Source organism: Mauremys reevesii, linkage group 7, assembly GCF_016161935.1.
Source record: "Mauremys reevesii isolate NIE-2019 linkage group 7, ASM1616193v1, whole genome shotgun sequence".
Classification (NCBI taxonomy): domain Eukaryota; kingdom Metazoa; phylum Chordata; order Testudines; family Geoemydidae; genus Mauremys; species Mauremys reevesii.
This window is the reverse complement of record NC_052629.1, coordinates 33,852,905-33,869,169: the sequence shown is the minus strand read 5'-3', so window position 1 is coordinate 33,869,169 and position 16,265 is coordinate 33,852,905. Positions and strand designations below refer to the sequence as shown.

The 16,265-nt window shown below is 40.5% G+C and overlaps 1 protein-coding gene across 2 annotated transcripts in view; it reads left to right on the top strand.

The window, feature by feature from the left end:
• LOC120409431 (lysosomal acid lipase/cholesteryl ester hydrolase-like) overlaps positions 1 to 15,393 on the top strand; it is a 33,242-nt gene extending 17,849 nt beyond the window's left edge. The window contains exons 1-10 of one of the 2 annotated variants that reach the window (XM_039547523.1): positions 1,042 to 1,547; positions 2,766 to 2,879; positions 3,133 to 3,250; positions 9,769 to 9,967; positions 10,761 to 10,870; positions 12,041 to 12,177; positions 13,233 to 13,379; positions 13,547 to 13,618; positions 14,631 to 14,699; positions 15,138 to 15,393. In XM_039547523.1, coding sequence (XP_039403457.1) covers positions 2,775 to 2,879; positions 3,133 to 3,250; positions 9,769 to 9,967; positions 10,761 to 10,870; positions 12,041 to 12,177; positions 13,233 to 13,379; positions 13,547 to 13,618; positions 14,631 to 14,699; positions 15,138 to 15,371 — 1,191 coding nt within the window. In that variant the 5' untranslated portion in view covers positions 1,042 to 1,547; positions 2,766 to 2,774 and the 3' untranslated portion in view covers positions 15,372 to 15,393. Of the gene's footprint in view, positions 1 to 1,041; positions 1,548 to 2,765; positions 2,880 to 3,132; positions 3,251 to 9,768; positions 9,968 to 10,760; positions 10,871 to 12,040; positions 12,178 to 13,232; positions 13,380 to 13,546; positions 13,619 to 14,630; positions 14,700 to 15,137 lie in introns of those variants that run through there. The other variant, XM_039547524.1, reaches the window with a different exon arrangement.
• Positions 15,394 to 16,265: the final 872 nt, after the last annotated feature.

Below are 16,265 nucleotides of genomic sequence, written 5' to 3'. Positions count from 1 at the left end.
CATTGAAAGAAATAATCCTCCCTTAATCGTGCTTGTGCAGTGGCATGAAAATATCTTAAGTGCACAGCAAACTAATAGGACAGTACTGCTAGTTTCTTTTTTCTCTCTCTTCCCTCTCTACATGTTAGTACTGTATGCCAGTCCACACTCAGGAGACATGAGAACATAGTAAATTAAATGTCCCTTTTTTGTCTTTGTACCAAACTGCTGTAAGGGAGTGGCAGAGTAGATATGTTGTAACCTTATTTATTTTTTATACTCTATGCTTGTGACTAGCATGTCTGTTTAGAGCAGGGGTCGGCAACCTTTCAGAAGCGGTGTGCCGAGTCTTCATTTATTCACTCTAATTTAAGGTTTAGCGTGCCAGTAATACTTTTTAACATTTTTAGAAGGTCTTTTCTATAAGTCTATAATATATAACTAAACTATTGTTGCATGTTAAGTAAATAAGGTTTTTAAAATGTTTAAGAAGCTTCATTTAAAATTAAATTAAAATGCAGAGCCCCCCGGACCAGTGGGCAGGACCTGGGCAGTGTGAGTGCCGCTAAAATCAGCTTGTGTGCCGCCTTCGGCACGCGTTCCATAGGTTGCCTATCCCAGTTTAGAGAGACCACAAATTCACCATCAGAAGGAGTCCAGAGGAGAGTAGCAAGAATCATAAAAGATTGAGAAAACCTAACCTGTGAGGAAAGGTTAAAAAAAACTGGGCATGTTTAGTTTTGCAGAAAGAATACCAAGGTAGGACCGGATAAGTCTTCCAGTATGCAAAGGCTATCATAAAGAGGATAGTGATCAGTTGTTCTCCTCCATGTCCACTGAAGGTAGGACAAGATTGGTGCTAAGGTTGGTTTTAATAACAAGAGGGCTGTGTCCCAAGAGAAGAAATGCACCTTGTGCAGCACTGGTGTCCACACTGGCAGCAGTAGGGAAGAGGAAGGGGACACAACACTCCCCACCCCCCAGTCACCCTGGCAACCCTCCTCCAATGGAAAGAGGAGAGACAACTGAAGTCACCAGCTGCCAGTTAGAGGGCACAAGACAGCCACACAGCACTGCAAGCAGTTTCTGACTCTGGGCACAGCCCCGGATGCCTGGGAAAGCAGGAGGGAGGCTACGAATAGCTCTGCTTTCCTCCACATGGCAAGACTAGCCTGGGAGTGAGGCAGGGAGAAGATCTCCCTGTAGCTAGACAGCACAGCACTGCCAGGCCCAGCAGTTGACCTATCTGTAACCTCAGCCAGCAGAAAAGCCTCAGGAGGGTACAATCTGCTTCTCCTGCCCCCACCTGCCCGCAACAGAAGGAGACAGCCTGGCTTGCCTGCCACCACCTGCAGCCTGTTTGCCCTGCAGCCAGCCCATACTGGATCTGGGATTTTGGATCCCGAGACCTGACCTGCTTGCATCTGAACCTGCGGGTTCCAAGCTCTAAAGACTTTCAGCACCGTTCCAGAAGGGTGAGGGTGTTTTAGTTCCTCTCCAGTAATCCCCAGGAAGGACCTGCATGCCTGCACCAGTCTTCTGAGTGCTCAGCCAGAAAGGGAATCTGAGTGAGTATCCTGTATTACAGCTAGATATAGATAGTTAAGGTTTAATCTTATACCATTAAGGCACATTCCATCTGTAAAAGGGCTTTAATCTGCCTAGATCATCAAGATCTGCACTACCAATTCCCAGTATAATAAAGTGTGTTTCTAAGAGTATCTCCTTACAGGCCTGCAGCATGCCTCCACATGTACCACACGGGTACCTGAAATGTGGGGGACTGAAGGAGGAGACACTTTTGGTAGGAACATTAGGGTGTGTGTGGTCACATGCCCTAGTGTACTTGCCAGCATAGCTATTAGTAATTAAAGAGCATTATTAATATTGCTAATCATTTAAATCATTTAATATTTTTATTGATAGTATATTTGTCTTTAATCAAATCGTTACATATAGTTTATAGGGTTCAGAGTGGTAGCCGTGTTAGTCTGTATTAGCAAAAACAATGAGGAGTCTTTGTGGCAACTTAGAGACTAACAAATTTATTTGGGTATAAGCTTTTGTGGGCTAAAACCTACTTTATCAGATGCATGGAGTGGAAAATACAGTAGAGAGGTATAAATACACAGCATATGAAAAGATGGGAGTTGCCTTACCAAGTGTGAGGTCAGTGCTAATGGGCCAGTTCAATTAAGGTGGAAGTGGGCTATTCTCAACAGTTGACAAGGTACACTGGCCTCATTAGCACTACAAAAGTGATTTCCACCCCTTCTTGTCAACTATTGAGAATAGCCCACTTCCACCTTAATTGAATTGGCTCTGTATTGTACCTCTCTACTGTATTTTCCACTCCATGCATCTGATGAAGTGGATTTTAGCCCACAAAAGCTTATGCCCAAATAAATTTGTTAGTCTCTAAGGTGTCACAAAGACACTTAGTTGTTTATACAATTTATAGTAATTGTTTTTAACTTGTTTGGATTATTTTTTAGTTCAAGTGCGGTAGCCCCCTGCCTTAGGGTTTCTCTACACTAGAGGTTCTGTTGGTATAACTTCTACTATGTGAGTTATGTTGCTGTTTGTTTGAGGCTAATGTCTTAGCAATTAATGACCAGTATAATAACCACGCAGAAAGCAGGACTTTATAATATTTTTCCTAGAGTATAACACTACAGAATAAACATGAATAATAGTAAGCTACATTAAGTCATAACTGGTACGGTTTATGTAAGTTACCCTTGATTCTGATGGCACTAACAGAGTATACATTTTTTTTTCCTAAGTGACCCAAGATGTGGCTGACTGTAGTTGTGATATGTTTGATCCATGAAACTGTGTCAACGCAAGGATTTGTTGGCGATAACACACCTTTTAATCCTGAAACATTTATGAATATTGTAAGTAAAGTGTCAAAGGCTGGGGGAAAATCTTTGTGAAGCAATGCTACTAGTTAAATATGTAAATCTGTGGATTAAACTTTCAGAGCCTACAATAGATAATGCCCCACAGTTCAGTATTCCTTGAAATATGATCCCACTAGAAACTCCTTCCAGTTAAAATCCTGAGTGCATACATGGCCTAGGAAAGCCTTTAAAAATTGAAAACCCATTGGCAGTCTAAGACCAAAGCCTTTGATTTTTCTTCCTACAGAGTGAGATTATCACCTACTGGGGATACCCCAGTGAAAAGTATGATGTTGTGACAGTGGATGGCTATATACTTAGTGTTAACAGAATACCCCATGGAAAAGTACATGCTGACAACACAGGTAAAATTGATGTCAATATTAAACAGGACACTTGCTGTATCCTTATGATTAAGTCAGGAAGCAATTTAACCTAGAACATAGACATATGTTCAAGAGGCTTACAGGGGTCCCAGAAAATCCCATGAGTTTGGTTTTATGGAGTTTTCATCCAATAAAGGGAGATTTATGGAGAAGGCTCTTCCCTGTAGTGCCCTGAAAGGTTTCCTCCCACACCCTACTCTACCCTGCAGCTCTGCACCACTCCTAACCCCCATGATCCCCAACTGGCAGCACTGGTCCTGCAGTAGCCAGTGCAGAAGCTGTGTAGTAGGTCGCACAGAGAACAAAGTTATGTTCTAGTTCTGCTAGAGTTTCAGTAGTGGAGCGTCTACAGGGCACTGACAGTGGGGGATGAGTATTATTGAATAGTCCCACCACCACCCCTGCGCTTGTACCCCAGGGAACCATTGGACCTCAGCCTTCCCCATGATATAGGAGCAAAGAGGGGTGGTCTGAGCCCTTGTTAGAAAAGTGCTTATTTCCTGCCTTTTTTGTCAGTCAGTCTTCAAATGGGTAACCAGTCTCTCACTTAGTCATCTGTTTTATCTGTATGTTCCCATGGCGTAAACTAAAGCATGTACAACACATAACTGAATGTTAACCTACTTGTCTCATTTACTACAGTTAGGTTTCTAATCTCTTGCATAAATTCAGTATTGAAACACCGAAAGTATGTGATCACTTGTTTCTTTAAAATTTATAAACCAAAACTTTTTTGTTATGGGGAAAATCAATATTTGTATTGCCCATTTGACTCTAGGTGGGCTGTATGGTTGTCTAGTGGGAACTCTTTTGGAATAAGAGATTCCTCTCAACTGTTGCTTTTTCGAAGACAAATAACCAAATGCAATGGCTCAAAAAAATTAATATGAAAATGGTCAAGTGGAGAAAAGTCTTTATATGTAATGTTTGGATCTTATGCTAAACTAAGCCTATCCACTCTGCATCTGCAAGCAACCTTGCAGGAGTTAAGCACTGTCCTCGCAAAGTGTACAAATGCACAGGTAGTCTGTTTTCCCCCTGCTAATCCCTAGAGTATAGCTAAACAGGGCTAACCGTCTGTATAAAAATGGGAAGAAAATTCTGCAGTGAAGTGCAGTTTAAAGGTCACGAGAGGACAGTGAAGTGTGTATGAGGAACTGAGACTAAAGATGCAGGTAAGGATCTCAGCATAGTGAGAGGACAAGAGAAGGAGTACTGAGTGGGGAGGGAGGCGAGGAGAGAGGAAGTGGGAGGGAAGAGGAAAAATACAAGCAAAATAATGGGGAATGGAGAGATGATGGGGAGGGAGTAAACAAAATTGACAGACAAATTGAAGGTAGGAGAGGTGAAAGGTTTCTGCCTGTGGGTATGGAAAACTGAGTCTTGTTAGTATAAACCGTGTTGGGCATGATAAAAACCAGGATGACTAGAGTGCCACTGCTGCAATCCAGATGTTGAGATCTAAATCAGTTGCCCTGCAGAGAGCAACATTATTGCTTATCCAGAAGAATCACCAGCCATAAACCTAAACTAGAGACTGCAAGTCTGGCGGAGTTTTTTGTTTTGTTTTTGCTTAAGGGAAAATCTTTAGATCCTGGGAAGTGTCATTGTGCAGAGCTAATGGAAAAGGGTATGGTGCACAGCTAAGATGATCAAGAGTTGCAAAGCAGTCTTAGTAGGTGTCTGTTGTGTTAGTGTAAAGTGATTATTTAATACTGCTGTAAATGTATTTGTCATGTCATTGATGATGTTAGGGCATCTAGAGCCATGGCTGAACATCTCTTTATATTTTAAAATCTAAATAAATGAATGTTACCAATGCGTATTTGTTTGCGGGGGAGGTTGTTGTTTTTCCATTGTATGCTGAGTGATGGCATGGCTAAATGAATCCATCAGGGGGAGCTATTGGATTGAAAATGAGGTTGTTATTGAGGTGATACTCAGCAATGACAAGGGGGTGGGGAAGAAGTACAGAAAGTCTATGGTGGGTTTCAGCAATCTATCAGTCATATAAAAGCTTCATAACAGTGTCTGAATTCAGTGCAAGTTTTGGTTATTGTTGTAGTTGAACACGTGCCTATGTAATGTGAAAACCCATCATGACTGGGTGCCTGGGATGGGCCACACTGAGAATGCCACAGTTAGGGCAGACCCCAAGAAATGGGGCAGACAATCCTCCAAATGCTGGTGATTTATTCTATAATTATATTCACCAAGCCAGTTACAAATAACTTCTGTATCACCACACTGGTTGACAAGAAGTCAAACACAGTCCCCTTTAGGCATTCCAGCCCTTGGTTCCCATCCATACAAATTGGTCTAATAGAGTGAGTGGTTACTACTGAAAACACATTTCACCATATGTGAGGTTCTTCTATTCCCAAGGGATCAGACACTTATCCCACGTCAATATGTATCTCAGCTCTTACCCGAAAACCACACTGTCAGCCAATCCTTAGTAAACTAACAAAAGACTTTTTGTTAAAAGAAAAGAAGAGTTAAAATGGTTAATAGATCGTATACATATAAATGATTGCCAAGTGCTTATGTCAGGTTTGAGTAGAGATGGAATAGTCTGCTAACTTGTAAAAAGCCTCTCTGGAATCACCCAAATAGATTGGGAGTCATTAGTCCTTCTTCAAAGCTTCCTTGATAGAAATCCAGTCTGGAGAAATGAAGCAGGAAATTAAGACAGAATGGAGATGTTCCAACTGCAATTTATATCCTCTGTCATGTGCATGGAAATTCACTATCCCAAATGCCCCTTTTGTATGGAAAATTACTGGCCCAAGATGGAGTCCAGGGTCACATGGCAAACCATGCAAGGACATGTGATATGCTCATCAGCTTCTTGCTGTCTGAGGCACCTGCAGGAAGACCTACTGGGTGGGATGAGTTTCTTCAATGGCCCATTGTGAGCACTGATTGTCCTTAATGGGCCATCAACACCAGTGATGCAAGTAGATTTTTAACTCTTACCAGTATGGCATCTTCCCTCCCTCACAAAAAATGTTACATGACTAGAGCCCTGCATGGATACAAATTTATATCCATGGATAGAAATTGGTATCCGTGGAACTGCAGGGCTCTTCCGGGAACTGCAGTGGCGAAAGGAGCAGAACATGGTGCCACAGCTCCCAGAAGCCAGTGTTCCGCACCAGCAGCTCCTCTGGCATGGCTGTACTGCCCCCAGCCCTGTCCTCCGATGCGGCTGTACTGCCCCCAGCCAGGAGACGCAGCTGTGTGGAGGGGCTGGGGGGCAGTACAGCTGTGCCAGAGGAGCTGCCGGTGCAGGGTGATGGATCCTGGGACCGGTGGCCCCACGTTCTGCTCCTTTTGCCACTGTGGTTCCTGGGAGAACCCTGTGCTTCTGTGGATACCGATTTTTATTCATGGATATCCACATCTGCAGGTATAAATTTGTATCCATGCAGGGCTCTACAATTCATTTTTTAAAATGTCTTTCCGGTACAGCGTACCAGCAATAAATGTTTTGATGGGATGGCGTACCTGACCATACTGGCTTACTTGCACCACTGATCAACACATAGTTGGCTAGCCCTGAACTAAATTTATCTAGAGGGGGTTACACCCAGGAATACAACACATGTTTAAGATACAAGTACATAGCCAATATTCATAACTTCAGATACAAAGATTATACATGCATATAAACAGGATTATCATACATAACAGATTGTAACTTTTGCACTGATATCTTACATACTTTGTACAAGATTTAATGCAACTTTGTAACAGTGGTGACTTTATTAGTGTAACTAGTCAGTTGTATACAGCATCACACCCATCTCTTCAGGTAATCAGCAGATAATGGTCCTCTCCTCAGGGCCTAGATTCAAAAGGCTTGATTTATACTAATGTTTGAACCTTAACACTTTTTCTCCCAAAAGTCCATTCTTGTTTTGCACATTCTTCAATATAGTCCTTTTGATCATCCAGCTCTTGCAACACATCTTCCTCCTAGCAGGGGCGGCTCCAGACCCCAGCACGCCAAGCGTGTGCTGGGGGCGGCATGCCGCGGGGGGCGCTCTGCCGGTCGCCGGGAGGGTGACAGGCGGCTCCGGTGGACCTCCCGCAGGCGTGCCTGCGGAGGGTCCGCTGGTCCCGCACGGCTTCGGTGGAGCCGCGGGACCGGCAACCGGCAGAGCGCCTCCTGCGGCATGCCTCCCTGCTTGGGGCGGCGAAATGTCTAGAGCCGCCCCTGCCTCCTAGAGAGGTTATATATAATCCCAGACCACAATAATACATAAACTTTAATACAATGGACCCCAAAAGATGCTAAAAGGTAATTAAATAGGATTTTTTTCAATGATATTGCAGGAAATTGCCATATCTGTCACACTGGCAATAGAAAAACCAGGGGGAGGGTAAGATAATATCTTTTATTGGACCAATCTGTTGGTGAGAGAGACAAGCTTTCAAGCTGCCCAGATCTCTTCCTCAGGTCTGGGAAGTGTACTTAGAGTGTCACCGCTAAATACAAGATAGAACAGATAGTTTAGTGTAAGTAGGTAGCACATATTCCATGTGGCTACTTCACATTGAGTGGTCCATTAGAATATGTAGCAGTTTAGCATAAGTAATTATCTCTTCAATCTGGTATTTAGTGGTGACACTCTAAGTACTCTTCCCAGACCTGAAGAAGAGCTCTGGGAAGCTCGAAAACTTGTATCTCTCACCAATAGAAGTTGGTCCAATAAAAGATATTACCTCACCCTCCTTGTCTCTCTAATATACTGGAACCAACATGGCTACAACAACACTGTGTCTGGGAACAATAAAGTATTTTTAAAAAGGTTTTAAATCTGGTTTTCGGCTTGTTCTGATGATTGATGGTTCATTATATTTTTAATTTTGTATAAAACTTCTCTCCTTCCATCAATTTCATTTTTGCATACTTAATTTTGAATATCTGCATTAATTTGCAAAGAAATCATTTAACTAGTGTCAATTGTAAATATACTTCCTCACTGTTTAGATCTCAGATCTTTAGTTTTAGATAACGTATGTTAAGGACTTGAGCTATGTTGTCTATTTTAACTACTTTTGTTGGAGTTCCGTGGGATGGTTAAATGTTTCCATAAACTGTTGCAGTGGTTTTAGGGATGGGGAAGAAGAAGAGGTGGGCAACTGTGGAAGGATAGTAGGTTTAAAGACGGGAAGGTGAGTGGTGCTGGTCCCAGTTTGGTCAAGACTCTAGTGAAGGCAAAAAAAACTCTTAGGTAGCATCATCCCCTTCAAGCAGTTCAAATCTCTGTGTTCTCTGGCACCACTTCCTGTGCAGTAAAACACATAGTCATTTCCTTGCTGGGCTCGAGCTGCCAGTTGTTTTCAGGAGGGGACAGGGAAGGCTCCTATACCAGCCAGTGTACTCTGGACACCAGGTCCCCAGGTCAAGTGATCACAACATAGATCAAACTTGAATTACTGCTAATTATGGTGTCCATAGGTGTAAGTGCAGTGAAAGGGATTCATGCTCTTTAAGGGAAAAAGGTCTGAAATGCAGTGGTATAAGGTGCTCTGGCACTGACTTCATGACACTTTAAAAAGCCAGTTAATATTATAGGACTGGTTCCCAAACTTTTTTCCCCAAGGAACTCTTTGGCATCTCATGTGTCCTGTTCCCCTTTCATTTCTGATACTACCAGAACGCCCCCTCCAGTATGACCCGGCATGCATAGTGTGTCAGAGGTCACACTTTGCAGAGGACACCATTTTGAGAACAAAATGGCATCTTCAACAAGGCAAAAGAACCGGAACGCTGTTCCAGTGTGTGCTGGTTCTGACTCCAGGGACCGACCCCAGCAGAGCCCACGGCAGACCTGCAGAAGTCTGGGGATCCCACTTTGGGAATCACAGTATTATAGCAATGATTAGGAGGGGTCTGAACATAGCCACATGATGGTGGGAGTAGATCGTGAGAAACTACCGCACCAAGATACGGTTATTATGGGAATTAGTGTGGACTGTGTGAAGAGGCTGAGAGACGCTGTAGATCCAGTATTCAGGATTAAACTCACTAACCTGATACATCTTTCCAGGCATGTACTGCTTGGAGCCTGAACTACACAACAAATATGTTTGCTGATAATCAAATATAATAGGACTAGTATTGAAGTACACCTTCAGTATGCATTTAGCCATGGTAATTATAAGCCATTCCCTTAAATCTTCTCCTAAGTTTTCCATATTTAGTGATTATAGCATTTGAGAAACATAATTTTTCCATAAAATTGTTCGTTGTTTAACATTCAGCAGTACAAGTGAGAGAATACTTCTATGTAGTTTTCCTGTTGTAAGAAGTGTCTTTAAGGAATTCCACATTACAGTCTCTGGCAATTCAATTTAATCCCTCTATGGCTAGAACTAGGTGTTGGAGTTAGGAGTTTGGCTGGGGCATGAGTGTCATTTTATTATCAATGTCACAGAAGTTTTGGTTGTGTGGAATATGCAGTCTCTCTCTCTCTTTCTTTCAGGTCCAAAGCCTGTTGTGTTTCTGCAGCATGGCTTACTTACAGAAGGCAGCACCTGGCTCACCAATGTGGCTAAAAACAGCCTGGGCTTCATTCTGGCAGATGCAGGCTATGATGTCTGGATAGGAAACAGCAGAGGGAACACCTGGTCTAGACGACATGTAACCCTTTCAGTGCACCAAGAGAAATTCTGGGCTTTCAGGTAGACTATAATTTGGGGAAAACAACGATGTGACCAATTTATTTTGTTTTATAAAGTGGTGGTGTGAAAGCTTTCACTAATTCAGTGAGAAACTAATAAAGAATGGCTAAAACACTAAATGTGTCCAGTAATTTTGAATGCCCAATTTGACAATTACACCTGGATTATTTCAGATGGATGGAACACATCCAGTTCCATTCAAATCAGTTGCAGTTGTAGATGGTGAGCATCTCAGAAAATCAGGCACTTGATATGTCAGACTGCACCCCCAGAATTAGTGGAGAAATTTAAATATGTAGGTGTTGTTATTGTCTCTTTCTCTGTATCATGCTTGGAGTTCTTTAGGAATTACTAAATTTATTATGCGTACAGGATAAATTAAGTGAAATCAAATGCCTTTTAACCGTAATATGAATTTACTAAAGGACAAAAAATTTCAAAAGCCTTGCTACAGTATCTGACAATGGATTGTCAGAAATTGCCATTAGAGACTCTGTTTAAACATAGTTGCAACTAACATGGATATGAGATAGATAGATATTTTAATACACAGTTTGGAACAGTGAATCATCATTCTGACTGATATAGTGGAAAAGGATTTAAACATGATTCCTTACCTCAGTTTCTGGCCCAGTGTGGTTGGAGCCATAAACATTCGAGGCACTTTGGGGAAACAATATGGAGAGGCTTGCAGTGCATGTGCTATGCCTATTCTATGGTTTAAAGACATTTTGTGTTTAAAAGTATATACCTAATTCTATTACACTTAAAGGTAGTACTTTTTCCTTTGTAGCTTTGATGAAATGGCTAAATATGACCTTCCAGCAGTGATTGATTTTATTGTGCAGAAAACTGGACAAGAGCAGTTGTATTATGTTGGCCATTCACAAGGCACCACTATAGGTAAGTTAAGGGGAATACTGTGTATCCTTAGTTACAGAAATAACTGTCCATTATAAGCTAGATCTCTTCCCTCCTTTGCTACATACCCACTTCCGATGCACACATGCACCCTGTTTCAAATTCCCTTTGTTTCTGCTGCAAAAACCACAGGCAGCCAGAAGAGAATTTTTAGGGCAGTGTCATGTCCAGGTAGCTCTGTCATCTGAAAGTCATGTTCTGTTCTTTTCAGACTTGCACATAATCATTTCATAACCCAGATGCAACTGGAGTGTGTAGTTAAGGTGCACACCATAAAGTACAGATTTTTATCTTGGGCCTGCCCACTTTAGGAAGAAAGTGTATTGCTAGAACATGTGAGTTAACATGTTTCAACTAGCACATTATAAAATCCTAACAGAGAGCAGGAACATTGTATTTGAACACCTGTGGTTCACCTTGGCCAACTAACTTTTTAGAACACCATTGCCCTGTTTTCGCTAGGGTTTAGAATTGCATAATAGCCGCCATATAGAAAAATAAACCATTTTATACTAGGGTGGACTCAGAGAAATTCAGTTAACAATTCTTTTGATGTATGAACCACAGTAGGAGACTGCTCAGCATTACAATGGTTATTTGGGTTATGCAGTGCTAACAAGAGTAATAAATACTTACTTCATTTGCTCACATAAGTAAATCTGAGCCTGGCAATACAGAGGAAGGACATCTGAGTAGGAGGTGCCATTCTGACAGTTGTTTTTCTGACTTTAATCACACTTTATGGGAAATCTGACGTGCACACTCAGGACTCTACTTTCAAATAGTCAAAACCTTGTTTTAACACAGCATTTCATTAAGCTAATGCAAAGGCACTAAATTGAATTCCAGCTGAATTCACCTGAAAGAAAGTTTCAGACTGCAAGTGTCATCATCTCATCCTCAAACTTCAATGGGAACTTCCTAGTACTTGAGTCTTTTGAAAATTGCGACCTAGCACTGCACTTCAAGGTGTGGGCCACAAATGCATCTAGAGAATGTTTACATGATAAACAGCCTCTGTTTTGAATTGACCCTTTGAAAATTCTCAACACTTCTGTTCTCTTTGCAGTTTGTAAAATAGTTTTTACAAAAACTAAACGTTGTGCCTGAACTCCACAATAGTAACGTGTACGTTTATTCCTTCATTTTCAGCTTTCATAGCATTTTCAACCATGCCCCAGCTGGCTCGGAGAATCAAAATGTACTTTGCCTTAGCTCCTGTAGCCACAGTGAAATATGCCAAATCCCCATTGACAAAGCTTGCATTACTTCCCGATTCAATTATCAAGGTATGCAATTCCTTCACACAGAATATCTATTGGCCAAAGCTAGTGGGACCTTTTGGTGGGGATTCTAAAATGAGTTGAGACACTGTAGAATATCCAGTGATTTTTAGTGTGCAATCTGCATCACTGTTAAAGCTAGTCACATACATTGGTCCGTAATCTGTGTTTATGGTGCCAAAATTTACCCTTAAAGTATGTTATAGCAGAATTAAAAACTGATTAGAGGCATGGGCAGACTTCAGATTCATGGGAGAGTGGAAAAAATCTTGGATTATTCAGAGAGTGCATGAATTAAAGGGAAACACAAGAGGTGTATAAAATAGTAAATGGTGTAGAGGTGGTAACAAAGCATTGCCACTCTACCTTACCCTTTTTCCTAATACAAGAAAAGGGTAGCATGCCGTAAAACTGAAGGGCAACAAATCTAAAACTCTAAAAGGAAGAAGCTAGCAGGATTCAAAGGTGGGATAGATATTTTTATGGGTAATTCAGCTGTACTATGTAGGATACAAAATAAGGATATCAACCTTATTGCTTCAGGGTACAAACTAATCATGAACTGCCATGAGTTTGGAAGTTACTTCCCCCAACTGGCATGAATCTGCATTATGAGGATTTTACTATCTTCCTCTGAAGCATGTGTTACTGCAGAGAGCAGTAACTGGACCACTAGCCTGATCTGGCATGGTAATGCCAATAACTTTAGCCAAGAGACTAAGCGATAGTTTAGTAGGCTCTGAAGGTTGCAAATACCAAAGAAAGAGAGGAATTATTTAGGACTATCCAAAGAGTAAAACTAGGAAGAATTAAGGATTAGAAAATAGTAATCGAGATCTAAAAGAAGAATTCTTAACAGTGAGATTTTTGGAATAGGGAGTTGACTTCCAAATGGTGGAACCGTCCTCACCTGAATTATTTAAATATACATTGAACACAGAATGTCCCCTATATTACATCTGAGTTCTAGCATTAATAGACGGAAGGGAAGGGAAGGAAAGGGAAGATTTCATCTCCAATATCTGTAATTGTAATAAATATAAATCTTTGTAATTTTACAGATTTTATTTGGGAATAAAGATTTCTTACCCCACAATTACTTTGGTGAGGTGGTTCCTGTTGAATTTTGTAGCCATGAGATATTATCAGAGATTTGTGGTAATATCCTGTTCGTGCTGTGTGGATTTAATGAGAACAACTTAAATATGGTATGTATAAATCTACAGCCGTTCCTCAGGGGGGTTTTTTTGTTTTTGTTTTTTTGGTTGAAAGACTGATTTATCCTTTAAATTGTCTTCATTGATTTGTGATAAATAAATAAATGGAGCCACTTTCTGAATGAAACTTCTTGTGAAATTTAAATGTTTCTTTTCAGAGCCGAGTACATGTGTATACAGCACATGCCCCAGCAGGAACATCTGTACAAAATATGATTCATTGGAAACAGGTAGAATTTCTGAAACATAAAGTGCCCTTCAATTATAATGTAACAATTATATGTGGTATTTTGAAAATTGATTTATGGCCAGTCTCCCATACTATTATGTCAGGAAATGTTGTCATTCAGAATAAATTATCAATCCAGATGGCATTGCCTCATTGAAAAAATTAATTTTTCCTTAATGGTCTAGCATAGTATATTTTGCAAAACAGACCCTTGGCAGTGTCATGAAAATACCTTAAATGCACAGAAATCTTATAGGGCAGAACTGCTATTAAGGCCATTTCTACATTTACCAGAGATTGACACTGCTGTGATCAATGCGCGGGGGTCAATTTAGCAGGTCTGTTGAAGACCCGCTAAATCAACAGCAGAGCACTCTCCAGTTGACTTCGATAAAAGTGCATGGTAGGTCAATGGGAGAGTGTTTCCCGTCAACGCAGCGTGGTGTAGACACTGCAGTAAGTCAACCTAAGCTATGTTGACTCCAGTTACGTTATTCACATAGCTGGGGTAGCGTAATTTAGGTCAACTTACCGTGGTAGTGTAGGCAAAACCTTAAGTTTTTTTTTTTTTCCTTGAGGTAAGATGTTAATTATCTTGCAGATTGTTATTGATTGCCAACCACACCAGAATACATGGGAATGCAGTAAACAAAATATCTATTTTTTTTCTGTCATGCTATTTAAATTATAGATAGCTATAGCAGAGTAAACACTGTGTAACCATATATTTTTAATACTTTCCACTTGTGGCCATATATCTGTTTAGAAGCACCAGACTTGCTCTGCCAAATCCATTCCAGTTCCCTTGGGGTATATATGACAACCCAGTTTTCCTTCAACTGCTGTCTGCCTGTATTTCACTCCCTCAGGTTTTTAAGGCAGAGGGAATTATTAGCCTCTACATGTGATAAATCTGCAAATGTATGAAGTAATGAACCTATCTTTTCCTCACAATGATCACAATTATGTTTACTAAAATATATATAAATTTGATTTTAATCTTTAATCTCTAGGCAATTGAAACTGGTAAACTTAAAGCTTATGACTGGGGAATCCTGTTCAACCGTTTGCACTATAATCAGGTAAACCTCTCCAAATGGGGAAATATTTGTCTTTTTTTCTTATATTTTTTTTTAAAAGGGGGGATGGAAAGGGGAAAGAGATAACACAGGTTAGGAACCAAATTCAAAAATTATTTCAAAATAGAATCAGTTAATTGGTCTTTTCTTCCAGTTGGAATGTCTAACCTTGCATATTAAAATGTATGTTTCTGTTCTGCTGCTGTTTCTTTAAAGAAATTAGGAAAACTTAGTTCCAAAAATGATGCAGTGAATTTTCCGGTTGAAAATTCAAATGCAAACTGTCAGGAAATTCAAAATTTCTGATTCACAACTCCCTTGTCCTCAGTGCTATCTTTTCCAGAACTACAATAAATCATTATGAAGTTGTTCTTTGTTTTAAATAATCCTCTAGTGACATGAAACTTTTTTTTTTCTTTTTATAAAACCCCTTTTTTAAAGGATACGCCTCCCTTATACAATGTGAAGCACATGCAAGTCCCAACTGCAATGTGGAGTGGTGGAAATGACTTGCTTGCTGACCCTAGGGATGTTGCCCTTTTGCGTCAACAAATCACTAATCTGGTTTACCACAAGGCGATTCCTGAGTGGAACCATCTGGATTTCATCTGGGGCCTCGATGCACCTAAGCGCATGTATAATGAAATCCTCGACTTGATGAGGAAAAACCCATGAAAATAATGATCCGTGAAAATAATGTGGCTGTAGGATCAAGGATTTGATTAATTTCTGTTTATATCTGTTTTTCTTGATTTTTTTTTTTTTTTTTTTTTAGTGAACTACAAAACTATTTGCACATAATGGTCTATATTCACTATATTTACTTTAATAAGATTTTCTTTAATGATCTTAAATATTAGGTCAGTGACACATACATATCCAAAAAAAGTCATTGAACTAGCAAAGTAAATTTTTAAAGCACCAGACACAAGTTTTAAGTCTTCTGTTTTCTAAAGTATGTGTCGTAAATTAAATACATCATGGATAGGAGGGTAGATCTGCTTCCAAGATGATTTTCTTAGCTGGTGTCTGGATGACCTTTTTCTATAAGGTGAATTGAATGCATGGGGCACAACTGATACATGTGGCTAGACTAGACATGCAATCACAATGCCCAAATTCAGAAAAGCACCCAAGCTGTTTCTTACTTTTAAATATGTAATTCCTTTGATGTCACTGGAACTACACTGATTTTAATGCAGCTGAGGATTTGGGCCAGACTTTATTTCTTGATCCCAGTCACCCACCTAGGGTCAGGGTCAATACTCCTGTCACATCACCAAAAGTCATTCTGCACTAATCCCAGTGATTATCAATACAGACCATGAAGAGATCCAATAGGCATGTTTTTTTTATTGTCCCCTTGAAGAAGAAGGTAGTGGGAAAAGGCTATGATAAGGAGATTGTTCTATATATGTATGAGCCAGGGCCGGCTCCAGGTTTTTTGCCACCCCAAGCAAAAAAAAAAAAAAGCAGAAGTGCCGCCCCAAGCACGTGCTTGGAACGCTGGTGTCTAGAGCCGGCCCTGGTATGAGCTGACGTGTGCCATTAACTAAAAATAAATCTCTA